At 37.0% G+C, this 27,383-nt stretch overlaps 1 protein-coding gene across 2 annotated transcripts in view; it reads left to right on the forward strand.

The window, feature by feature from the left end:
• The window catches only part of RABGAP1L (RAB GTPase activating protein 1 like), a 719,827-nt gene that overhangs the window by 407,876 nt on the left and 284,568 nt on the right, over positions 1-27,383 (forward strand). For both annotated transcript variants that reach the window (XM_018060617.1, XM_018060618.1), the window contains exon 14: positions 4,734-4,847. In XM_018060617.1, the coding sequence (XP_017916106.1) occupies positions 4,734-4,847 (114 nt within the window). The remainder of the gene's footprint in view (positions 1-4,733; positions 4,848-27,383) is intronic.

The raw sequence follows: 27,383 nt of genomic DNA on the forward strand, positions 1-27,383 counted from the left end.
TTACACAGATTGATGTGTTCACTTGATAATAGGCAGTGTACTAAGCACTTTACACACATTATCTTATTCTAAACAACATGAATTTGGTATGACCATCCCAGTTTAAAGATGAGGAAATTGAGTTTAGTGAGATTAAATAATTTGTCTGAGCTTCTATAGTTGTTACGTGACGTAGCCGGAAATACAACCAATGAGTTTGACTGGCCCCAGAGCCACTAAGCCACCATATTGGACTGAAGATCGGAATGGGACATACATCCATAGGGAAGTAAATTGTGGGTAAAGTTTACTTCTAAAGTCTCTAGATACTGGTGAATTCGCCACCTGTCAGGAAGTGAATTCTTCCCTCTTGCCATTCTAAGAATAATTGTAAGGACTTGAGACTGTTTATGGGGCCTTTCCAAGAAAATGACCTCATATCAATTTTGGTTGTGCTTATAAAATGTTTTTGGCAGTTACTTGGCTTCTTTTTTGTCCTCTGTTCATTTTATTTATTTCTTATAATTGGAATAAGTTTAAAAAAGGGTTGAATATTGAAGAGAAAAATCATGTTGTCTTCCTTTTGCAATGTAGGTTTAGTGATTCCCTGACTCAAATACTTTAATGATTGAGTGGATAAATTCGGGGGATTAGATGCGGGTTCCTGAATATATACCATTCCTATTCTTAACAGTATGGGTAACTGGAAGATGGTTAACTTCAGCTTTTGCTTTGAAAACACTGCTATTTTCTCTAGCAATTCCATTCATAATAGTCTGTTTGTAAGAGTCTAGTGTACTTCTTGGGGCTTCCCTGATAGCTTAGTTGGTAAAGAATCCGCCTGCAGTGCAGGAGACCCCAGTTCGATTCCTGGGTTGGGAAGATTCGCTGGAGAAGGGATAGGCTACCCACTCCAGTATTCTTGGGCTTCCCTTGTAGCTCAGCTGGTACAGAATGTGCCTGCAATGTGGGAGACCTGGGTTGGGAAGATCCTCTGGAGAAGGGAAAGGTATTCTGGCCTCGAGAATTCCATGGACTTTGTAGTCCATGAGATTGCAAAGAGTTGGACATGACTGAGTGACTTTCACTTCACTTCAGGGTACTTCTTAACCTTCACTTACATGAAAGGCATCAATGAATAATGTAGCTAAAAATAGCTTATTTAGTTTATAAAGTAAAGTTGCAGAAATTGTTCCCTTAGCCAACTGAGGGCAATATGTAGGAAGAAAACTCTAGAAACACATATGTAGAAAGCATTTAAAAGTAATCATAGCAAGGTAAAGTTTATTAAGTGCAGAAAAGTCTCTGATTTTTAATGGGTTATCCATAACATCTTATGGAAAACTCCGAGCAAGCTTTCTGCCCAACCCAATATTTTCATTTGATTTTGCCCCTTTACTTTTTAAAACAAACAAGGAAGATTCAACTATTCATAGAAAAAATTGATCAATATTATGCAGAGTTATATCCTAGAAACTTTTGATCAATTTCTCTTTCTCTGAATCAGACTGTTGGCACCATTTAAACATAGCATGATACCAACAGAGTAGGCAGTTTCTAGGGAATATAGTCCAATGACTTCTTTCCCACAGCATCTCAGAAAGTGAAAAATGAGTTATCCTGTGAAGCAGTCGACACGTTTGCCCCTAAAATAGTTCAACTTGGGAGGAGTAACATTTTCATTGGCTGTCTTTTTCAAAGAGTTTGTCAGTGGAGACTTAGTGAAAAGAAAACCCACTGAAGGAGGAAATCTGGACAGTGAAAACTCATCTGCCCAGCACCAGATCCCCCTGCTTAGACTCATATCAGACCAGATAAATCATGCCTTTTGTAATATATTTCCATATACATTGCCTTTATATTTACCTTGTTCTATGTCCCCGTCTTACCCCAGTAGTCTGTACCATTAGAAACTACATTGGCCATGATAAATGTAAACTTCCTGTGTATTATTTTATTTAAGGTATGGCAATTTTTTGAAAGTTTCATTTCTATTTGTCTTTAGCATTCCATTCCTGTAAGGCATCAGAATTTCCTCTGGACTGATTTATAATATGTTTGGTGTTTGCTGGCAGATTTGGAACGTTTCGGTTTTAGTTGTTTCTCCACATGATATAAGATCTAATTATCACCCAGCATGATATAGCAGCTGAAATGAAAAAGGCAGCAAGAGAAGGCACTGGCTTAACTTTAGAGCTCATCAGCTACTCCTCCTTATATACTTTTCAGCTAGAAAAGAAAGAGAAATAGCATTTGTCAAAGTAACTCATATATTAAACATTTTTTTCTTTTCTAAATTTTAACTGAAAGAGGGGATTTGTTCAAATATGGAAACGATATTAAACCACTTTTAATTTGCATTAGTAATGATTGATGCTTCTTTAATTGTGGAGAATATTTTCATTATTGGGGTTGCTAGAAGTAGTCTCGTTCTATTTTCTTGACATTTAAACAGATAAAACAAACATTGAGAAGAATAAAATCAAGTGAATGATTAATCATTTTTTTAAAGCTTAGAACTTACTCAGTTTTGGACTTTTAGATCCCAAATCTGTCTGGAAAAGAAAAGCCTCTAGATTTATATTTAAAGTGTATGTCATCTTAGGATGCTAGTTTGGGGGCTTTTTATTTTCTGAAGCAAATGAGTTGGGTAATTTACCTATTGGGAGGAAAGATTGATAATATTTTGTATTTTTTAAATGACTGTGGTCTGAGTTTTCACATATCAGATTCTCTAAAAAGTCAGATAATATTTGGTTTGGGGCAGATGTGGAGAAACACAGACACTATCATTGTTTGGATTATGTGTGGTACAACAACTCTGAAGGGAAAGTACCTTAAATGGAAAGGCATATATCCAGTATCCTAGCAGTTCCACCTCTAGGAATCTGTCTTGAACATGTATGTATGGAAATATTCCTAGTGATAATATTTGTGATATAAATAGAAAAAATATAAAACATCAGTGATAAGAAAATGTTAAATAAATTGTGGTATGTCTATATCCAGATGTATCTCATTCTTCTTAATAGTTGCTTTTTTTTTTTTTTAATTTTTTATTTTTTTTAAATTTTAAAATCTTTAATTCTTACATGCGTTCCCAAACATGAACCCCCCTCCCACCTCCCTCCCCACAACATCTCTCTGGGTCATCCCCATGCACCAGCCCCAAGCAAGCTGCACCCTACGTCAGACATGGACTGGCGATTCAATTCTTACATGACAGTATACATGTTAGAATTCCCATTCTCCCAAATCATCCCACCCTCTCCCTCTCCCTCTGAGTCCAAAAGTCTGGTATACACATCTGTGTCTTTTTTCCTGTCTTGCATACAGGGTCGTCATTGCCAACTTCCTAAATTCCATATATATGTGTTAGTATACTGTATTGGTGTTTTTCTTTCTGGCTTACTTCACTCTGTATAATTGGCTCCAGTTTCACCCATCTCATCAGAACTGATTCAAATGAATTCTTTTTAACGGCTGAGTAATACTCCATTGTGTATATGTACCACAGCTTTCTTATCCATTCATCTGCTGATGGACATCTAGGTTGTTTCCATGTCCTGGCTATTATAAACAGTGCTGCGATGAACATTGGGGTACATGTGTCTCTTTCAATTCTGGTTTCCTCGGTGTGTATGCCCAGAAGTGGGATTGCTGGGTCATAAGGTAGTTCTATTTGCAATTTTTTAAGGAATCTCCACACTGTTCTCCATAGTGGCTGTACTAGTTTGCATTCCCACCAACAGTGTAGGAGGGTTCCCTTTTCTCCACACCCTCTCCAGCATTTATTGCTTGCAGATTTTTGGATCGCAGCCATTCTGACTGGTGTGAAGTGGTACCTCATTGTGGTTTTGATTTGCATTTCTCTAATAATGAGTGATGTTGAGCATCTTAAGTGGTGCTGGGAAAACTGGTCAACCACTTGTAAAAGAATGAAACTAGATCACTTTCTATCACCGTACACAAAAATAAACTCAAAATGGATTAAAGATCTAAATGTAAGATCAGAAACTATAAAACTCCTAGAGGAGAACATAGGCAAAACACTCTCTGACATAAATCACAGCAGGATCCTCTATGATCCACCTCCCAGAATTCTGGAAATAAAAGCAAAAATAAACAAATGGGATCTAATTAAAATTAAAAGCTTCTGTACAACAAAGGAAAATATAAGCAAGGTGAAAAGACAGCCTTCTGAATGGGAGAAAATAATAGCAACTGAAACAACTGACAAACAACTAATCTCAAAAATATACAAGCAACTTCTGCAGCTCAATTCCAGAAAAATAAACGACCCAATCAAAAAATGGGCCAAAGAACTAAGTAGACATTTCTCCAAAGAAGACATACGGATGGCTAATAGTTGCTTTTAAAGAGAATTAAATGCATTTACATGTAGCAATAAAAAATATTCTATCAGTTATCCTGTTAAGTGAAAAGAGCAGAGAGCTTATGTCTATTTGTGGGTGTATGCAACTTCCCTCTCTCCTCTCCCCCTCACATAAACATGGATTCACACATCTAGAGATAAATGGGTGGAAAGACACAAAAGAAACTGTCGGTGGTATTTATAATATCTCTGGTGAATGGGACTAGGCATCTGGGAAGGAAGGCAGGTTTTTTTGTCTTTTTTTAATGGGGGAAGTGGCCAATATTTTTTGTGCTGTTTGAAATGTTTTAACATGTACATATTATTTTTCATAATTAAGAAAATTTAAATTAATGACCAACTCTACTTTTAATTTTAGGACTCAGCCCAGGAGAGTGTTATTACTCGAGATATTCATCGTACATTTCCTGCACATGATTACTTCAAAGATACTGGAGGAGATGGCCAAGAATCTCTCTACAAGATCTGCAAGGTAGGGCCCTCTGCCTTATTCTTTTCTAACTTACTTTTCAGGGCTATATTCTAAGAACGCATCTTAAAGTTTTTTAGATTTTCCTTCTGTCTGCATTTCTTATTTGCCCTGTGCCATTGTTTGTCCTTTATACCAACACCACCAGATCCTCCATACTGAGTCCTGAAGGTGACTTTTGGGCTGCGTGCTCTGTACCTTCTTGTGAGGGAGGGGGCACAGTCTGACTTCAGTTTGGCTTTGATGCTAACAGGAAAGGAACTGAAAGGTCCTCTTAGGCTACTGCAGTGAAGGCTCAGAGGATTCTTGATGACTCTGTCTACCTGACAAGATAATGTGGCAGTTGTTGCAATTTTTGACAGCAGGCAAAAGTAGGAAACAGCCTGGCTCCTGTTTTGGAATACTGGCGGTTCTCTGGCATTGTTGATATCCTCTGAGTTCTGTCACATCTTTGTGCAGTTTTTAATGTCCCATTTTGAAATCTTTCCTCTCTCTCATTACTAGTAGACCTGGAAGAAAACTGTTTCCTGATTTTCAGTAAATAGGCCTTGCTTAAATTTAAAAAAAAAAAAAAAAAGACTTTGTTTATTAGTGGAGAATAGTTATCATATTACTAATTTCTCAAAGTTCTGTTAGAAATGCAGAATAACTTTTCAAATCATTGTATATCATTAACTTGTATTGTCCATGCTAATTGAGGCCAGAGACTCAAAATTGCAAAATTTCCATTAAAAAAAGTTTTGCCCTTTATCCTCAAAGTTAAAATGTCCTACAAATTGTGGTGTGTATATTCAGTATTTGTCCTTAGCTGCCATTCCAGTAAAGATGGTTAATGAATAGTGAGCTACACAAAAACCTTGTAATAATATGGAAAAACAACAAACACCATGGCTAATTTTCAAGCCATATTACACGTTTCTGAATTATCAAATTTAGCCTTTAGTTAAGTCTTAAGTAGCAGAGATTAGTCAGTAGATAGTCAGAAATATACTCACATATCAATATCATTTTATATTTACTTTTTAAAAAATGGCACTTATAAAAGCAGTGCTTACATGTGCTAATCAAGTACAATTGATGTTCTGCAAATGTTATACTTTGATTAAAATCCCTCTTGCATGTTTGTGTTTTAGCCTTCTACCTACTCCTATCTTGTCTTTTTTTTTCCATTTCTTTTCTTTTGATGTAGCCATATTCGAGGATTATAAATGTACACACTGATCAGAAGTCTGTTTTTATATGACTATATCATTTAGAGCTAGAAATATATTACTAACTTAAAGTCTGACAGTGTACTGATTTCTGGAAGGTGATATATCATCTAGTCTTTAAAATGCCCCAAACCATCAAACACCAGAAAAAAATGTATCTTATTCATTATATGCTTGTAAAAAGGAAATGTAATTATTAAGATTTTTTTCTGCCAGTTTTGAAATTTTACAAGCTGGTGTCTGGCTTGTATCAGGAAGCTATCAAAATATATATAGTCTCTTAAGTTATTTAGAAAGATCTGGTTTATGGTATATGGAACAGCGTTTTTCTCCTAGAGTTTAGTATATTTTCAACCATTCAGTAACTTTTCTTGCAATTTGTCTCTGATGGAATCTAGACACTTGTATCACATATCTAAAACAGATGGCTCAATGTGCTTGCAGCCTTTACCTCACAGTTTCTCTCCATTGCAGTAAACCAGTATTTGCCTCCTTATGTAAGATTTAGAGGGGAAACAACCGAAACACTACTAAACACAAAGATAAAAATTAAATAGTTGGTACATTTAAGTAGTTGCGACCCCTTCCTTTTGTATTACGGATAATAATCCAGCCTTGAATTCACTAGAAAGTATTTGTTAAACATTCCCACAGCTTGTGTAGCCATTTTAGATTATCAGTGTGTATTTTGTAATATGATTACACAGTTTTAAACTCTTTCTGAGTAGAAAATGTTATGAAAATGTTGCTCTAAGATACATTATAATTGCTGAGTAGCTTAAATCGCATTGAATTTCATGAAAATGTGGAAACCCCCCCAAAAAAATTCATACTAAAAACATTTCAGAGTTCAAGATAGTAAATAAAAGTTCCTAAGGCTTTTAATATTGTACTAAAATATATATTACCCAAACATAACTTTTCAACTGTCTTTGATAATGGAGGAGAGGAGAAATGAATATATGAGAAAATGTTGGAAAAACCAAAATTTGTTGGGGTCCTGCCTTGTGGACCACTTTGTTTTTAACTGACACAATTGCTTTTCCTCTTGAGCTGCTGATATTTAGTAGTCCAGTCCTCTTGCAGGAAGACCTGTGATGGTGGTGATAATCACAAATAGTTTAGATTAAATATTCTTCTCAAGTTTGTACATCCACTTTCCTTTGCTTTTTGTATTCAATTTGAGCCATATGAGCTTTATCCTGCTATGTATGACTTTTAAGGTCACTGAGTATGATGTACCTATTCTATCATTTTTATTTCTAGAATATTATCTAACATCATACCTCACAGTCTCAGCAATAAAACTGAGTTTCCATTCTGGATACTTTGCACAATGCTGAATAAGCATTAATAAAACCTTGGCATTAAATCAGCTATCTAGTTATACAATCTGTAAATTAGGACAGTTTTGCTTCTTCTTAAGCCATTCTTATTCTTTTTTTTCCCTTAATAAGTTTTGTCTTGTTGTACTGACCTGAACCTCTATTATAGTGTTAAAATGAAGTAATGATAGTAGACCTCCTTGTCTCACTCTTGATTGTAAAGGAAATGCATTTAATGATTTACCACTAAGAATGGTGGTATTCCCATAAGCAACACATTTATAGACTCTTTTTTTCCACACAACACCTTCCAGGTGTTATAATAAATTCAAATTTACAGAGTACTTTCACATATATCACCTCATTTATTTCTGACAACTCATCAATGAAATCTGTTCTAGAAATATAATATGCTGTGCTCTTAAATTGAGAGAGAAATTATTAAGAGAACTTAAGTTAGAATAAGTGTAGAAATCAACTCTAGTTTCAAGGATACAGTCTGACTTTGTAGTTAAAAAGTTTTCAGTGACTCTGATGAAATGAGGAATGATGTGAACTGTCAGATTAGAGGGAATACTGTGAAAAACTCACTGTCATGTTTTAATGGCCCTGTCAGTTTTAGTGTTTGACTCTTAATATCTTTTTCAGAGTAGGAGGAAATCGAAAAGGTTCAAAGATTCTTCCGTTGTCATAAATTTATGTGTGGAAGTGGAACAGAAAGTATAATAGGATTCATAAGATTCTAGAAACGAGAAGGTTTTGGCACCCTTCCCCTCCTTTCTTTCTCCTCTCTCTCCCTTTTTCTCCCTTCTCTCCCTCCTTTCTTTCCTATTAATTTTGTCAATAACATATTTTAAAATAGTGTCCTTTAAAGGAGGAAGAAGATACAGTCTCCCCAAGTATCTTTAGCACTTTTCTAATTTGCATATGATGTAAAATCTGGTTTTAGTTGGGAGAAAGTTTGGCATAGTTTAAAGGACTAAACTTAAGAGATCCGGTCCTAGTCTTATTTCTCCTGTAGGCAGATTTAAGACTTTGGGAAAATCACTTCTTAAATTTCCTCCTCAGTAAGAGCGTGGGGTGTGATAAGATTATTCTTATTACAGTTTGCTTGAAATTTTTGTTCTGAAATATGACATATTGAATGAGGAATCAAACAGTTACCAATAATTCCTATATTAGGTCCCAGCTCTGTTTGTCGACACCAGGACTATAAATGGGTGTGATTTTACTTTGAAATCCTTACCTTGCTTTCTGTTACTGTGTTTGGGAGTGTGTTTCATGCACGCATGAAATGTAGTGCATTTAGTGATTTACTTCTCGATATACATCTCTTTATAAGACCTAAGACAAGTCAGTCATAGTAATTTGCTAAAACATTGTTCACAACAGATTAGACTGAAGTGACTCTTGTGCAGTTTAATTTGAGGCATGTTGCTTTTTCAAATTTTCTGATTCCAGCAAACTGACTTATATAAAGGACGCTGCTGCTGTGAATTAAAGTAAGAGATTGAGCATATTACAGAGAAATCATACCTCTGTTCATCTGGGTTAATAATTTGATAGTATAATGGTTTGTAGAAGGAGAAAAATAAATGTAACCCCTGTTGCAGCAAATATTTTTCTCAAAAATGAGGTTGTATTTAATATAAGAACTAAAGCATTTCAGAAGTTATTTTGATACCAAAATGATGAGTAGTCTGATACATGATTTTTACAGAATGCAAATGATTACTGACTCTTGTGAAAGTAGATACAGTTGTATATTATTTATGTTGTTTGCTTGATTTATGGGGGTTGATTGAAGATTGAGGGCAGGAGGAGAAGGGGACAACAGAGGATGAGATGGTTGAATGGCATCACCGACTTGATGGACATGGGTTTGGGTGAACTCTGGGAGTTGGTGATGGACAGGGAGGCCTGGCATGCTGTGGTTCATGGGGTTGCAAAGAGCTGGACATGACTGAGCGACTGGACTGGACTGAACTGTGACTGTAGGGATGAGTTGTTACAGAATTGATAGTACTTTCAGTATAGTTTTGTACCTATTTGACTACTTGTAATGCATCTCCCTTCCTTGGGGTTCCTGAATGTTTCCTAGTTTGAATGACATTTTCTGAACACATTATAGCCTGCTGTCATCCTTCCTCTAATCTATTAAATTCTTGATTAATGTTCTATTTTTCAGTTCTAGAATTTCCATTTGATTTTTTTCAAAGTAGATTCCAGTTCCTTGGTTAACTTACTTTTTTTCCCCTTTCATTTTCTTGAACAGATTAATCACAGTTATTTTAAAGTCCAACTCTGATAAAATCTAGTATCTGATCACCTATGAATGTATTGTGGCTCAGCTGGTAAAGAATTGGCCTGCAATGTGGGAGACCTGGGTTCGATCCCTGGTTTGGGAAGGTGCCCTGGAGAAGGGAAAGGCAACCCACTCCAGTATTCTGGCCTGGAGAATTCCATGGACTGTATAGTCCATAGGGTCACAAAGAGTCATACACAACTAAGCGACTTTCACTTTTACTTTACATGAGTGTATTCCTATTTTCTCTTGATTTTTATTTATTCACTCATGATTTTTGCTTGCTCAATCATATTTAATAGAATTCTGGGTCTTTTGTATGAAAAAGTATAAAGGCTGTGGATGATGTTATTTTATTCCAGAGCAGATTCAGTATTCCTCTGGTAAGAAGATGGTATGCCATATCCCTTTGAGCCAGTTTTATTTTTTTGCTTGGAGGGTTAGGATCTTCCAGGATCTCAACTGAAAGTCTGAGATATTTCCTAGAGACCTTCCTCTTTGATTGGCCCTACCTTTAATTTTTGTGTACCTGGTAGTGTACAACCACTGAAAATCTCTGCTGAGCTATTCTTAGTATTATTATAGGCACTTTCCCACAAATTTCCCCTTCTATAAGGTATTACATAGCTCCTGTGAGGAAATATGAGAGATCAAACCTTTATAATGTATTCCTCAAACTTTTCAGTAGACATATTGTTAGTTATTAGTTTCAGAGTTTCTGAAGGAGGGGGAAACTCACTGATGATCTTGTTTACAGGGGGATAGTAGGTTATCATATTGCTAAGACTTAATCTCTCAGAGTAAGAGCTTGTTTAATTTTTTTCCCCTCCTTTAAATCAGTCATTTCAAATTTTAAAAGAATTGGCTATTTCTGCTTCTTTTATGGAAGGACAATGATGTTTGTAGCTATTCAAAATATCAGGTGCATGCTTACACATGTACATACACATAAAAAGAAATCTTTGCAACCTAAAGTTGAAAAGCTTCACTTGTGTGTATGTGTGTAGGGTTGGGGGTTAACTTCATGATTAGCTTTTGCATAAATATTTTAAAAATATTTTTTATATTTGTTAGTATCATTAAAGTCATACATTAAGGATGTTTTGGGTTTTTTTTTCTTTAATACACATATTAATAGGATAGACTTTCTATGATTCAGAGCACAACTGGGAAGACATACTGTTATTTTAAATATGGAATTTTCTTCTGAAACTGTAACAATGAAAAGGTCGGATTTGTGAAGCTGGAGTCCTGGAAAGAGAAGGAGAGATTTGTAATGCTCTTGAGAGTGTCTGAAGAGGTTTTTAAAATTTCTTTATATGCATAAGCACATAAGAGCTCTTCTTGAAATAGCTTTGTAGTTTCTGTGGAGCCTGTAGTCTTTCAACTGAAAGGCTAATTGAAGCTGTCACACCATTATTAGAATAAAGAAGAGAAATGATGGGATTATGAGGATAATAAAAATGTATAAAATTAGAATACAAGGATTAGAGTATATCCTAAGGGTTTGATTATAGTCACTCTTTTAAGAAAACATTACTCTTTGAGGAAAAGGAGAAAAGTAAGGTTACTTTTAAAAATAGAAAAGGAGAAAACTAGCCTGCAAAGACATACACAAAGAACCTTCAAATAAAATGGTAATCGTGGTACCTCCTGAATATATGATTTTTCTCACAATAGAGGTGTGTTTCTATACCAGATTCAGATGCCTTAAATATCCTAAGTAAGAAACTCTTCAGTTATTTCTGAGTTAGTTAGCTATAGAATTATGGGTACTTCCTTCCTGTTTACTAATTGCTATGCAGTTGGCAATGTCTTTATAACTCTGAAGCCTCCTCCTTAACCAGACCTCTTCTCGCATGTCTTAAAGACCTTGGAAGGGTGTGAATCTGAATTGCTTTCCTCCTCCTTCCCATCTGTCCAATTCTTAGTTGCCCACTTCCCTTGTGAAGCTTGTCCTACCCACTTCTACCCACAGTGATTTAGAGATTAAAAATACTCTTGCACAATTTAGGTTATTATGGATTATATTTTGAACATTATCTGATTAGTTTCATTTACGTCTTTTCTGCAGTGTGTTCAGTCTTGGAGGGAAGAGGCTGTCTCTGACATTTTCTTTTCCTTTGTCCCTGCTTGCGGAGTGCAGTCAGTACTGGTTATCCGGTGTTAATATAGTTGACTCATCAGTCTTGACTTAATGCAACTGACTGTGTTATTCCATGTCCTGTAGGAAGCCTATCATCCAGACAGGATTAAATGTGTAAAAAATGTATTAGGGGAAGTGTTTGTAAGAGAAAATGGGAAGGAAGCTGGGTGAGCCATGCTGGTCTGACCCCGAAAGAAGAGAGGAGGGGAAGAGGGTCAGATGGAAGTGTCTTGGATGTAGTGCACTTTTAAGGAAAGTTTGGCAAAGCCACTGGGGTGGCCTGTGAGCGCCCACTTTTTCCAGAAGCTGGTCTGCCTTTGGGTTCTTGCTGTGCTCAGTCACTAATTGGGAGCAGCCCATGGCAGGTGTGATCTTGGTGCAACCGCTTGGGACCCTTGGTCAATATGTTCCCTGATGTTGGAGATCTGAGAAGTGCATTTTCATGGTCACCACACTGATATTTCAGATGAAAATTTAATGTACAGAGACTCTGAAAAAGCTCTCTATTTCTACCATTTCCTTCTGCAGTTTTATTCATAACGACTATTCAGGTTAAACTTCTTTAGAACGTGGCTGCTGCTTTTCTTTATTTTGTAGAGGTCCTTCTTCCTTTTGATGCCCTTTATGTACCATTTTTTAAAAATCAGGAGTATAAACCCTCTGAGTAATTTACCATAATCACACAGTAGTTTCTTATAACAAGGACATAAAACATTTTTTTAAGGATATGGCAGTTACTTTACATTTCCTTAAAAACAAAAGGGTATATCAGTTCACTTTTAAATTGTTGCCAGGGGCTTTTTTTAAAGTGTTATATAAAAGGAAACTTAAATCTAGGAATCTTGCCAGCTATGTTAGATAAGAAAATTTCTTTGTTAGTGAATATTTGTGAGACATCTAGCCTTCTACATTTATTGTCATCAGTGTTTAGATGATTTCATATCACTGAATCTATTTTTAGAGCTTATGTTGATATTCCCTTTTTACCAGCATTTAGGAAAAGCTTAATAATCTTTTTTTAAGCTCCAAGTTTTTATTATTAGAATTAAGGCAAAAATGATCCTGTCAAATTTATTTATATATATGTATGCTTATTTCCATATTTCTCTATATTTTTTAAACAATCTCAAACTTAGAAGAAAGTTGCAGGTACAAAATTTTATTTTCTTGTACTGTTTGAGAGTGATTCTCCAACATGATGCGACATCACTTCCAAATACGTTAGGATGTTTTCTAACAAGCAAGAATATTCTCCCACATGACTTGAATACAGCATCCAAATCAGTAAAGCAAACATTGCTGTATTCCTACCACTTAAGCTTTAGTCTTTATTAAGGTTTCACTAATTATTTAAATATTATCCTATATAGAGAAGGAATCTAGTTTACAATCACGTATTTCCTTCGATTATCTTGCTTTCTTGATTTCCTTCTGTCTAGAACAACTTCTCACTCTTTCCTTCACTTTATTGACCTGAAGATTACAGACCAGTCATTTTTTAGAATGTCCCTCAATTTCATTTGCCTGTTTTTTCCTCATGGTTAGATTTAGGTTATACGTTTTTGGCAGAAACAACACAGAAGGAATTCTCTGCTCTAACGTCTTTCTCCCAGGTAGCACACAGATATGGGTGCTTCCCCCATTTTTACCTTGATTGTATAAATAAGATACTGTTTACCAGGCTTCTCTGATATGAAGTTACTCTTTTTGACTTTGTAATTGATAATTATTTTGTGTGACACAATTTGTAGCTATGTAAATATCTCATTCCTTATCAGACTTCCCATTTATTTATTACTTACTGTAGTCACCTGGACTCGTGAATCTTCATTTTATTCAGGGGATTATGTTCCCTCACTTGCGTTATTTGTTTTGGTGCTCAGATTGTCCCCAGTTAGACAGCAGGAGACTTCTAAGACCTTCAAGTGATAGATGTACTCCGTCATTCTTAGAGCATTGCCTTTCTTTCTGCTTCAGAAAGATGTCCCAAGACTTTTTTCTCTGCCCTAGTTCTACAATTAGCCATTTCTCCAAGGAGCTCTGTTTTCTTTTTTCAAAAATGGTAAGAAACCAAGATCTGCTAGGTGTATTCATTGCTTTGGGATGTCATTTCTCACAAGTCACCACAGTGAGCAGGGCTGGGAAATACAAATACACGTATAGACATATATAAGCATGTGTATGCACACAAACATACATTTTTATTGAGATATAATTCACATCCCATAAAATTCACCCCTTTGAATAAGTGAACCAAGTCAGTGGTTTTTAGTATATTTAAGAGGTTATTAAAAAAATCACCACTATTTGATTCTAGAGCATTTCCATCACTCCAAAAAATAGTCCTGTATCCATTACAAGTCTCTCCTCATCATCTCTGCTGTCAGCCCTTGACAGTCTTTGAACTTTCTGTCTCTATGGGTTTGCCAGCTTTTATTGTTTGTTAATGTAGTTTGGTTGGTAACTTTTATGCATTAATTCTGTGAAGTCTATATTTTTTGTCATTTGTGGCCGCTGAAGTCTCCACTTGGTGATTAGCTAGTGTTCAGAGATTTCCTTAAATGCCTGTAACCATAAGTTTCTCAGTCTTTGCCATGGGGCCGTGTGTATGTATTTAGGTATGTCTTCAGTAGTTAATCAGTCAGTTGACTTTCTACTTGTGCAGAATCTCACGGATAGCCAGAGGTGAGATTTTAAAACTGTCTCAGGCCTTTCCTAAAGCATACATAAAGCTCTGGGCATCTCTAAAACCTTACTCATAGGTATGGCCCTATAAACTCTTAAAAATATATCTGAATCTTTCATAACCCTTATGGACATCTTGTTTCCAAGCTTTATCTTTAAGCCTTTTGATTAGTCTCTTGTCTTCTCCAACTTTCATCTATCACCTTAGGCAGTGGCCATGTTTCACTTGTCTGTAATTGTTTTTGACAAATGCCCCTAGGGAAAAGGCTTTCCTCCTGAGTGAACCTTGCAGGTAGACTCTTTGGGGAATCAATAGACAGGTCAAATAATGATAATTTTCTGGGAGTGGGTCTTTACAGGAAGTTCTAGTCCCATTTTGCTCCCTCTGGTGGCTACTAGGCTGCTTGTTTGCAGAATGCAAGCTGTTAGTTTTCAAGGTCGTCATGTTGCTACGGAGCAGAGGGTGGATTATGGCAAGTTAAAAATGTCACACAGTTCCTCGTTCTTACCAAAATTCAGTTGCTTTTCTGGAATAAATGTCCCTCAGGCTGCTGCAAACCTTTGTCCAATATCCAGAGCTCTGAAAAAGTTGATTATAACAGTTTCTGCCATTTTTCTTGTTAAGGAGAAGCGCCTTTTTGGAGATGCTTACTTTGCCTTTTTTTTTTTTTTGCTGATGTATACTGCCCACATTTGTTTTCATATCGGTTTATATGTGTTGAAAACCAACTTCAGTCCAACACCAGAGGATTAATTCTAGTGTCCTGCATTTGTAATTCCTTTCTCTGACAGTGAGAAACCCAGCTCCCATTATCCTTAAAATATTAATCCATTAGATCAACATTGCTGTGTGTGACCAATCTCCCCTTGCTGTTGTCACTTCTCTCTTACACAGAGAGCCTCTTTACCATGGTCAGGCTCTAACGCCTGTGCCAGAATGTCACCCCACATGTACTCACTTTGTCAGCCACTACTTCCTACATGGATGGTCTTGTCATCCTGGTTCAGTTCAGTTCAGTCACTCAGTCATGTCCGACTCTTTGCGACCCCATGAATTGCAGCACGCCAGGCCTCTCTGTCCATCACCAATTCCCGGAGTTCACTCAAACTCATGTCCATTGAGTTGGTGATGCCATCCAGCCATCTCATCCTCTGTCGTCCCCTTCTCCTCCTGCCCCCAATTCTTCCCAGCATCATGGTCTTTTCCATTGAGTCAACTCTTCACATGAGGTGGCCAAAGTACTGGAGTTTCAGCTTTAGCATCAGTCCTTCCAATGAACACCCAGGACTGATCTCCTTTAGGATAGACTGATTGGATCTCCTTGCAGACCAAGGGACTCTCAAGAGTCTTCTCCAACACCACATTTCAAAAGCATCAATTCTTCGGTGCTCAGCTTTCTTCACAGTCCAACTCTCACATCCATACGTGACCACTGGAAAAACCGTAGCCTTGACTAGACGGACCTTTTTTGGCAAAGTAATGTCTCTGCTTTTCAATATGCTATCTAGGTTGGTCATAACTTTCCTTCCAAGGAGTAAATGTCTTTTAATTTCATGGCTGCAGTCACCATGTGTAGTGATTTTGGAGCCCAGAAATCCTGGTTAGGGTCTGATATTCCATGCCAGCTTACCCTTCTCTGTGTCTTTCTCTCCCTAATGGCATCAGGAAGGAAATGGGTAGAATAATGATGTTTTACAGATGAATTTTATTATCCTTTCTGTCTTTCCTGAGTTTTACTTGTGAGAATTTATGAAGATATATTAGACTTACATTGGAATATCTGGCTTCAAAGAGGGGAAAAAAAGGTACAACTTACATATCTGAACAAACTTGTGAGTTTTTTGAGGGGGCCATCTATAGAAAACTGATGATTCTCAAGAAGTCAGTGAACCTAAGAATCCATAAGAATTTTAGTAGTGAGTAAGACCCCTTTCAGATAGCTTCACATTCATTTTGAAGATGGCTCAAATGAGATATTTGGGAAAAGGGCATAATAATCTTTCTTGATGTCAGCTTGTCATTGCTACCATTTATTCAGCACTTCACTATGTACTCGGCACTCTGTTTAATTCTCAAGTAAACTTAATACGGTTTCTATATTTACCTTTGTGTTATAGATGAAAACATCTATTCCACTTTATCACAAAAGTCCTCAGAAGATTTGTCTGTACTTGGCAGTAACCAATTCTTCTTCTCCATCTCTGCCATAAACTTGTATCAGTGAGGATTTCACCTGTATCACTGCTCTGAAAATGGTCTGGTCAGAAAACAAATGTACTCCAAATCAGAAAGAATCATCACAGTCTTTTCTGTCTCATTTAGTAGTAACTCCAGGCTCTCAGCTAGAAACCTTGAATCATCCTTGACTCTCCTTTCTTTCTCTTACACTACTTGTTAAAAAGTAGCAACCATTCCCTACCCATCAGGGGCAGCAGCCCCAGGATGTAAACCCACTGTGTGGTTTGCAGATGTTGGGGTTACTAAGAAAGATATGACTCACACAGGCATTGGAAGGAGCAATGCATTACTCTCAGAGAAAAGAGAGAGCGAAGTCAGCTTCAGCAGCGAGCGTCAGCCCCCTGTGGTGAGCGAGTTCCAGCTGTACTGTTGCAGGGAGATGGTCTGTGCTGCAGGGATGGGCCATGTTCCGTCTTCACTGAGACTGTAGATAATAATGGTGGGGTTGGTCAGGTACCATATGAAACACAAACACTTCAGCAGGACAATGAAGTACACATCAAGCTAGAAAAGGAAAAGAGACTCCCAAACAAGACAGTAAGCTCAGCACAAGCTGTGAGGGCTCCTTATTTCCACGTGTGGAAACGTTCCAGGCCTATGGTGCTTTTACAACCATGCAAAGGTCAACAGGCCGTGCATGACTTCCTTTCCCTATACCACACACCTGTCCTTTAGAAAGCCTTTTTGGCTCTGTCTTCAGAATATATGCAGGACCTGACTGTCTAATCACTATCTCCACTTCAGCAACACTGGTCTAAGCTATAATTATTTACCTGATCTTTCTGCTTCCAGTGGCTTTCTATACTATTCATTGTAAAAACCAGTCTTTATAGTGGTTTACAGGGCTGTGAATCATGTAATAGTACTCTTTCCATCATGCATTTTGCCCCAGCCATACATGCCAGCTTTGCTCACATAGTGGAGTCCTTACACTGGCTATCCCCTCTGCTTGGAACAGTCTTCTCCCAGAGATCTTTGTGGCTTGCTGTTTGACCTCTCTCGACTTCTTGCACCAGTGTTAACTTTCTTGGTATGGCTTGCCCTAACCACCTGGCTTAAAATTGCAATCTCCTCTTGACTCAGCACTTCTTAGCCCTTTTCCCTGCTTTATTTTTTCCCACTGTGCTTAATAAGTTCAAACATACGTGTGGGTATCTTTGTTTCTATGATGGTATTTATTTATTTAGGCTGTTAGATTTTTCCGCTGAGAAGGCTTATTTTATGAGAGCAAAGATTTTTGGCCTTTTTGTTCACTGCTTAGATCACCCTTTCACATAGTAGACGCTCAAAAAATATTTGTTGCCTCAAAAGAATTGAAACTTAGGGAATTGAAATAATTCTGGTAAATGCTGAAATTTGAAGTATTTGGCATTCAGATCCACTAGTAGAAAACTTATGATTAAGCTTTTTCTAACCCAGCAATAAATGATTTTAGAGTTATTGTCCTGGTCACTATAGTTAGGCACTAATTTAATGATTCCAGCTAATCTGATAACCTAACTGTATTGCATTCATGGTAAAACACATGCTGAGTTTCACAGAAAATAGTGGTTAATGAGTGGTTCATTACTGTGGACTACTGGTACTGAATAGTAAAGAAATAAATAAAAATATGTCAGTGATAATATTCTAAAGGTTTGTGTGAAAAGGAATATGATCAGGAAATTGAGAACTGAAAATTTTTAATAAAATATTGATTTATAATCAAATTTTAAAACTTCAAATTATATGTGGGGCTACATTCACATTGTTTTCATTTACTCAATTATTCTAATATTTGTGGTCCTTAATAAAGCTAATAATATATTATTCCAATCAATAACAATATTGGTTTTATTAATTAAAAATGCTTTGTATTGATTAACTTTTTGTAGACTTATTCAGAAATAAACAAGTTCAACTTAATTTTGGATATGCCTGTGTGTTTATGTGTGTGTGTGTCCCAAAAGATACGCAACTTCAAGAAGATATGTAGACATGGGTAAATATAGTTATCAATACGCACATACGCAGAGTCGATCCTCATTATTCGTAGATTCCATATTTTCAGATTCACCTACTTGATACGATTTGTTTGTAATGTCAAAATTCATACTTTCGGTACTTTTGTGGTCATTCACTGCTGTGCCTGTGGACAATGTCTGAGTTGCTTGATGAGTGAGTACCTGCCAAGTTCAGATGCAACTAGGTAATGCTCTGCCTTCTTGTTTCAGCTTTCATACTACACACCAGTGTCTTTTTTGCAGTGTAGTTAGTACCTCGTTTTTGTGCTTTTGGTGATTTTGTTGGTGGTGATTTTGCTGTTTAAAGTGTTCCCCACGTGTTGTGCTGAAGTGCTACCTGTTTTGCTAAGCATCAGAGGCTGTGATGTGCCTTGTGGAGGAAATACGTGTGTTAGATCAACTTCATTCAGGCGTGAGCAAAACACTGTTGGCTGTGATTAATGAGTCAATAAATATTTTAAAAGGTGTATTTAAGTAGAAACACATGTAACACAAGGCTGTGTATTGATCAGTTGTGACCAGAGGCTTGCAGAAGCCTAAGACACTGTATCCCCTAGGGATAGGAATTGAGTATCTGCTTGATTCAGTATTTGAAGAAACTTCATGGAGCATAACTAGGGTAAGTAATGAGAATCAGCCATACATGTACAGTTTTCTCCGAGAAAAGCAGCTTTCGTTAGTTGTTTGTTTTACTATTTGAATCATTATATTAAACTCCAGCTCAGTGTGTGTCTTTCATAAATTTATATTCTAGAGATGTCACCCAAATTGAAATCTTAGCATAAACCAGTGCTGTGTTCCATTCAGTGAAATGGAATGTTACTAATAAGTCATTTTTAAAAACTTTAATTAAATTTTTAAAATTATGAAACATGTCATTTTTAAAATTTATCAAATTTTTAAAATTATGAAATATTTTTAAATATATTCAAATTTTAAAAATTGTGAAATGTATCATACATTCAAATGAGTAAACATAATTTGTATTTATGATTTGGAAAAAAATCAATAATAGAGGCAGCATCCCTGTACATACAATTTAGGAAATATATCATTATCAATATCTTTGAATATTCCCAGGTGCTCTTCTCAGATTCAGTGTTCCCTCACCAAAGTCAACCACGGTCCTAAACTTTGTGTTAACATTCTTCTTCTTTAGCTGAAGCTCTCTCTGTGATTCGCTTCTGAACATTCATTGATTACATAGCAAAAAGAAAAATTTGTGTTTTATCATTAGGTCTTTGTTTTGCTCACATAAACTGTACCACATACGTCAACAGTCATTGAGATCTAGAGATTGTATACTGACAGTAGCTAAGGCCTTGGGCTCTGAAGCCAGGTCTTAGTTTGAAGACTGGAGCTGCCTGAGTTTCATTTCTGGCCTGCTGCTTACTAACTGGGTGACCTTGCACAAGTTGTTTACTTTTACTTTCCCTCAGTTTTTTCTTCTATAAAATGGGAATATTAAAAGTGCTTAACTCAGAGGGTTGTTGTAAGGGTTAAATAAATTACTTACATATCCCAGGTAGCTTAGCTGGTAAAGAATCCTCCTGCAATACAGGAGACCCCAGTTTAATTCCTGGGTTAAGAAGGTCCCCTGGAGAAGGGGTAGGCTACCCACTTCAGTGTCCTTGGACTTCCCTGGTAGCTCAGATGGTAAAAAATCTGCCTGCCATGTGGGAGACCTGGGTTCAATCCCTGAGTTGGGAAGACCCTGTGGAGGAGGGTATGGCAACCTACTCCACTATTCTTGCTTGGAGAATCCCCATGGACAGAGGAGCCTGGTAGGCTGCAGTCCATGAGGTTGCAAAGAGTTGGATATGACTGAGCATCTAAGCACCGCAACACAAATATCTGGAAAAATGGTAGTTATTAATAAATATTACTGGTTATTTGTTAGAAAAATTAATGATAAGAATTATTTGAAAAGCCATTTATATTCTTGTGCTATATTAAGTAATCTTTTCTTTAAATGTTATTCTACTTTTAGACAACCATGTGTTTTAATGATTCTTGTCACTTTGTGACCTCTTTTCATTTAGCTTATTGTAGCATTACTTAAAATAGTATTTCTTTGGTATCTCTTTTTTTGTCTCTCAGATTGTGTGAGATCAGATCTCTTTTTAGTTTGTAAGTGAATTTATTCTACATATTTTATATTTGGATTTTTCTCCCTAGCATACTCATTTAAGGTCTACTGAGCAATAATTCAAAGGCTGATTTGTTTATCTGTTTGTTTTTGTCTCATGTTGGCAGAAGTTCATTGTAGTTAGTGATAGACTTCACAGTTCATCTAATATTAATAAATGAAAAATTGCTTTACATAAATGTCAAGCTCCTATTAAAGTAGGGAAATCTAAATTAGTATTTCCTGTTCTCAGAGCTATATTAAATTGTGAGACAATTCAATATTTAGGTTAGAGTTTAAAGAAACACTTAACATGTCATGGTTAAAACCAATAAACTTAACTACTGTCTATTGATAGCCAATAAGTCAGCAACTACATCAGTACTTTAGTAGTATCAAGAAGCTGAATGAGACTCTGTTTTAGAAGTTTAATTCCTTTTTGCATGCCCACATAGCAGCCTTTCTGTTTTGTTAAAGAGCATCTTCTGATTTCATTCTTCCCGTGAGTCTGAATTTCCTTCATCTTTGTCTATCTGTAAGTGTGATTGTTTGATAAAATAGTGCAGTATGTTGCGCATTTCTGAGACAAAAGAGAAACACCATTCTATATTTTCTGTATCAATCTGATAAAGACATGTGAGTGAGAGTGTTTGGGGAGAAACAGGTTGTCGATAAGGCTTTAGACAATCTAGCTCTAAGACTAAAAACTTTCCAAAAAAAACTTTCCATGTTAATTTTTTTCTATTAATTTTTAAGAATTTATTTTTAATGGAGGATAATTAACTTTAAAATGTTGTGTTGGTTTCTGCCATACCCTAGTGTGAAACAGCCATAAGTATATCTACATCTCCTTCCTCTTGAGCCTCTCTCCCACTCCACTCCCCCATCCCATTCCTCTAGGTCATCACTGAGCACCAGGCTAAGCTCCTTGTGTTATACAGCAACTTCCCACTAGCTAGCTATTTCATACATGGTAGTATATATATTGCAATGTTACTCTCTCAATTTTTTCCAACCTCTCCTTCCCCCACCATACTGATTTTAATAAGGAGAACTTAAATTATATGTACGTGTTAGCACCACCATGATTAAGCTTTAACAGCTATTTATGTTTTCATGTCTAAGTTTTAGCTTGTAGTCAGTATGTTAATAAACATGCATATTACATAAAGAAGTTAAAACCTATCCTTCCCTAAACCCAGAAGTTATGGACTGAAAAATATTAAGCTGTCCTTGATCAGACTGTCTCTTTTCTTTTTTCTTGAGAGTATGCAGTGTGATTTTCCATGTCTGTTGAACCCCAAGGCAAATCAGAAGATGGACCCTCTTTTCTTAACATGGATCCAAACACAGAAACGTCTAAAAAGAATAGTTCTGCTCACAGTCTAACACCACTCACCGAGGGGCTTAAACAACAGACATTTACTACTCAGAGTCCTTGAGGCGGGGAAGCGTTGGCCACAGTGCTGGCAGTTTTCAGTGTCTGGTGAGGACTCACTTCCTGGTTCATAGATGGCCACCTCTTTGCTGTGTCCACAAGTGGCAGGAGAGGTGAGGGAGTGCGCTTGAATCTTCTTCATAAGAACAGTAATACCATTCATGAGAGCTCTGCCTTGGGACCTAATCAACTCTGAATGGCCCCACCTCGAAATAACCATTACTTGGGGATTCAACATACGAACTCTGAGAGAACACAGTCTCTAGCAGTGATATAACAAAGGTGTAATGTATATAGGCTCTATATTTGAGAAGATTTGGGTTCAAATCCTGGCTCTAATTGTTTGACCTTGCCCAGGTTAATTACCCTCTCTCAATATCACTTTTGTCATCTCACAGGTTTTGTGAGGATTGATTGAGAATATGGGACAGTGTTAGTACAGTGTCTGACATCGTCTGCTTTTGACCATGCAGCATGCCTGAAGAATCTCAGTATTCTTCCTTCAAGAATGTGAGGCCAAGCTTGCAGCAGTTCTGGTCACATCCTCTTCTTTATGACTGAGACAGGAGCACCTTGTCTGAAATGCTTCCCTTGCCCTTATCTCCATTCCGTGCACTGTGGCTCGGTTATGCACCCTTTCCCTCTGGTTGGAGCTCATCTCACTGTGTACTTTCTCATTGTACGTGCTGAGTTCTTCTATAACATTCTGAACTGAGGAACATGGACCATATATTTCCATCCTTGTGTCTGCCTCAGCACAATGTTTGATTATATAATAAGATAGTAAGTAGTGACTTGCTGACTGAATATATAAAATTCCCATGGGAGCCCAGCCAGAAGAGAAGTCTGTAGTCCAGATCAGAGTGAAGAGAGTATAGGAACATTTTCCCCCCAAAAGTACAAAGTATTTTCAAATACACAGAAAAGTTCAAAGAGTTGTACAGTGAACATCCATAAATTTATCACCTAGTTCTATAATTAATATTTTGTTACCTCTTTTATCAGATGTCTCTATCCATCTACTCTTGGATTCAATTAATTAGTCCATCTTAATATTTTAAAGTATCTTAGAGTATTGAAGGTGCTGGTTTAGGCATTTGGGGTAGGTCAGGCCTTGGGCTGTGGCAGTCTGGTTGTGGTCTGAGACCCAGAAGGCTTCTGAAGCACTGGAGCAGGCTCTGGAGTGGCCTTCAGGAAGCTGGCCAGCCTCTTATGCAGTTTACAAACCATACTCTGAGTCCTGCTTCAGGAGCAAGCAAATGTGTGCATGCTTCTCACAAGTAGAGTCCAGTCTTCACACAGCCCTCCTGTTGGTCCCGTTGTCCCTCCAACCAGCCACTGGGCCCATCTTCCCTGTGTTGGTCCCTAAGATTGGGGCACCAGTATGTGGCTCAAACCATTCACTCCCTGGGAGGATCTCTTTCCTGTATAATTTCCATTTTCCTCTGAGTCTGCTCTGAGGGGCACAGGTCTGATCACTTCTCTTCCCTTCCTCCTTGATTCAGTGTGGGTCTTTCTTACAGTCTTGGTTGTACAGTAGTCTTTCTACCAATCTCCAGTTAGTTTTCAGTAAGAACTGTTCCACATATAGGTGTATTTTTTGATGTGTTCGTGAGAGAGGTGAGAAGCCTCCATTTTCATCTCCTCTCCACTTGGGCATGTTCCCAATGACCATTCAAGATATTTCTCTGTGATGTATCTTTTCAGATCTTTAGTACACTTTTTAATTGGGTTTTTGATATCAAGTTAGAGGAGTTCTTTATATATTCTGTTCAAGACTTTGTTTAGATACATTTACAAATATTTTCCCAGTCTGTAGTGTAACTGTTTTCTTAATGGTATCTTTTAATCAGTGCTGTTGTTGTTGTTCAATCACCCAGTCATGTCCACTCTTTGCAACCCCATGGACTGCAGCACACCAGGCCTCCCTGCCCCTCATCATCTCCTGAAGTTTGCCCAAGTTCATGTTGATTGCATCAGTGATGCCATCCAGCCATCTCATCCTCTGACACCCTCTTCTTCTGCCTTTAATCTTTCCCAGCATCAGGGACTTTTCCAGTGAGTCATCTGTTCTCATCAGATGAACAAAATCCTGGAGCTTCAGCTTTAGTCCTTCCAGTGAATATTCAGGGTTGATCTCCCTTAAGACTGACTGGTTTGATCTCCTTGCTGTCCAAGGGACTTTCAGGAGTTTTCTCCAGCACCACAGTTCAAAGGCATCAATTCTTTAGCATTCTGCTTCTTTTTGGTCCAGCTCTCACAGCCATATGTGACCACTGGAAAGACAATAACCTTGACTGTACGGACCTTTGTCAGCAGAGTCATGTCTCTGCTTTTCATTTTCTAAATTTTGCTAATGTCTATTGTATTCATTTATTTTTTTTAATAGTTAATAACTTCTGTGTCCTGGCTAAGAAACCTTTGCCTTTACCAAGTTACGAAGATGTAACTTTCTTTCTTTTCCCTGAGTAGCTTTATAATTTTACTTTATATTTAGGAGTATGGTATATCTAGAATTAATTTTTTCATATGAAATAAAGTTAGGGATAAAGGTTCATTAATTTCCCCCATATGGATTCCAATTGTTTGAGTACATTTGTTGAAACAATTTCTGTAGATTTACATTTTTCTATATGTAAAAATTTCTCCTTTCCTCACTGTTATCTTGGTAACCTTGTTGCAATAAAATGACTATATGAGGGTGGCTCTACATCTAGACTTCTTAGTCTATTTTGTTTATTTGTCTATACTTATATCAGTTTTACGTTGTCTTGGATATTGTACTTTACACTAGGTGTAGTAAAGGCTTCTCTTCTGTTACTTTTTCCCTAGCATTTCTACTCTTGCTTTCTAGCTGTTACAGTCATCCTAGTCTGTTCTCTGATTCTTCAAGCCAGTAAGTCTATAGTTTAATATCCAAGTTTTATCCTTCCATTGTGGCACCACTGGCACATGGCCTCCAACAAAAGCCGTCAGTTCAGTTCGTTCAGTCAGTCGTGTCTGACTCTTTGCAGCCCCATGAATCACAGCACACCAGGCCTCCCTGTCCATAAAGAATGAGAATTTTACCTAGTGTCATTACCTTCTTCCAAGTTTATTCTCCCCTCCAGTTTCTTCCTCCTGCTTTTTTCTCAGTGCTTTCAGGTAGTTATTTTATATATTTTGTCTGTATATAGATTAAATTTGTTACCAGAGGGAAGGTTGGTTCAATTCCTTCTCCATTATAGTAGTGCTGTTCAGTTGATTTCTGAAAGTCAGTTTGAGCAGGCATCTGGCCAGGGAAGCAGTTAGAGTGAGGAGTGGGACAAGGAGGTATGGCGCGGAAGAGAGGCAAGTTTCAAATGGAGGGAACGGATTTGGTTCAGCTCAGTTAGAGAAGGCTTAGACTAAACCCAAAGTTGCTGGGAAGAACTCCAAGGGAAAGAACGTACTAGAACATTGTGTTTTTCAAACTGTGAATCATAAAATCTATTTAGTAGGTGGCCTCTGAAAAGTCATTTTTGTTGCTAACCTAATCCGAAGCCATAACACAATTAGAAAGTAAGATCGATACACTGCTGATATGTACTTTTATCCTCAGCTCTCCAGTTAGAGAACAGTTTGTGGGGTCTCAATGAATTCACTCCTCCTCTGGTGGACTGTGGACCTTTGTTTTATGTTGGACTTCTCTTGTAACATGTGCATGTACATAGCAAATTGCGCATGTACATAGCACACTTCTCAGTAACTGTTAAATATATAAAGATGAATCACACATTTGTCAAAATTATGTCAGGGCTGATGAAGCATGATTGGCTTTAGAAATACCCAGTTTTAAGGAATCCTCAGCTTAGACTGTCTTTTATGAGAAAGGGAAGCCTTGATGATATATGTGACATGATGTCTTATCAAGAAATCTCAGAGTTCCTTGTTCATGGAAAAAGAAGTAATGGAGAACCATCAGGGATGCACTAAATAAGGATAGTATTAGAACCTCTCCCCTCTTTCTTTGTTAATTGTTCCTTTTCTTTTCTCTCTGTAATCCTTACACACACACACACACACACACACACACACACACACACACACACACACACACACACACACACACCCGACCCACCCTGATCCATAAGCTTTGGATAAAAGTACAAATACGGACTCATAAATAAAACTATATAAATCAAAGAAAATTAAATAAGTAAAAGGATGGTAATCCATCTTTCAGTTTTTATAATTAGACCAAGCTTGGGAAACTAGTTATAATGAAGAAAAGCTTCTTTAAAATTCATTAGGAAATGATTCCGTGATCTAATTTTTCTCTCATTAGATGAGGGTGTGATAATGTCATCATTGGCAGAAGGTTAAAAGATAACAACAGTTCTTCAAAAGGCACCATTAAAACAATAAAAAGGCAGACCATGCACTGGGAGAAAATATTGGTAATACAGATGTCAGATAATGATTCTGTCAACAGAGTGTATAAAGAATTTTCATGAATCGACAATGATAAGATAAGCAACCAAATTAAAGAAATGAACAAGAACTCAAAGAGATAGCCTCAAAAGAAGGTGTATCAGTTGCCTAAAAACACATTATAATACATTCTGTGTCCTTAGCCATCAGAGAGATTTAAGTCAAAAGCACAGGAATTAATAAAAGGAAAAAGACTGGCAATATCAAGTATTGACAAGAATGTGAGCAATGAGTACTCTTATATTTTGCTGATGTGGAGGTAATAACTGAACAATCACTTTGCAAAATAATCTGGCAATATCTTAGAAAGTTAAACATACACTTAGGATTTGAACCTTGAACCTCCACTCCTAGGTATTTACCCAAGGGAAATGAAAACCTATGTACGCAAAAAGCCTTGTGTATACAAACCAGCTTTATTTTGTACTGGCCCCAGTCTAGGGGGAAAAAACCCATATGTTCATCAGTGAGAGACTGGAGAGACCAATTGTGATATATTTATACAGTGGAATACTAATCAGTAGTGAAAGTGGATGATTTACTGATGCATTCAACAGCACTGAAGACTCTCAGAAACATTATGCTGAGTGAAGGAAGTCAGACACAA

Source organism: Capra hircus, chromosome 16, assembly GCF_001704415.2.
Source record: "Capra hircus breed San Clemente chromosome 16, ASM170441v1, whole genome shotgun sequence".
Taxonomy (NCBI): Eukaryota; Metazoa; Chordata; class Mammalia; order Artiodactyla; family Bovidae; genus Capra; species Capra hircus.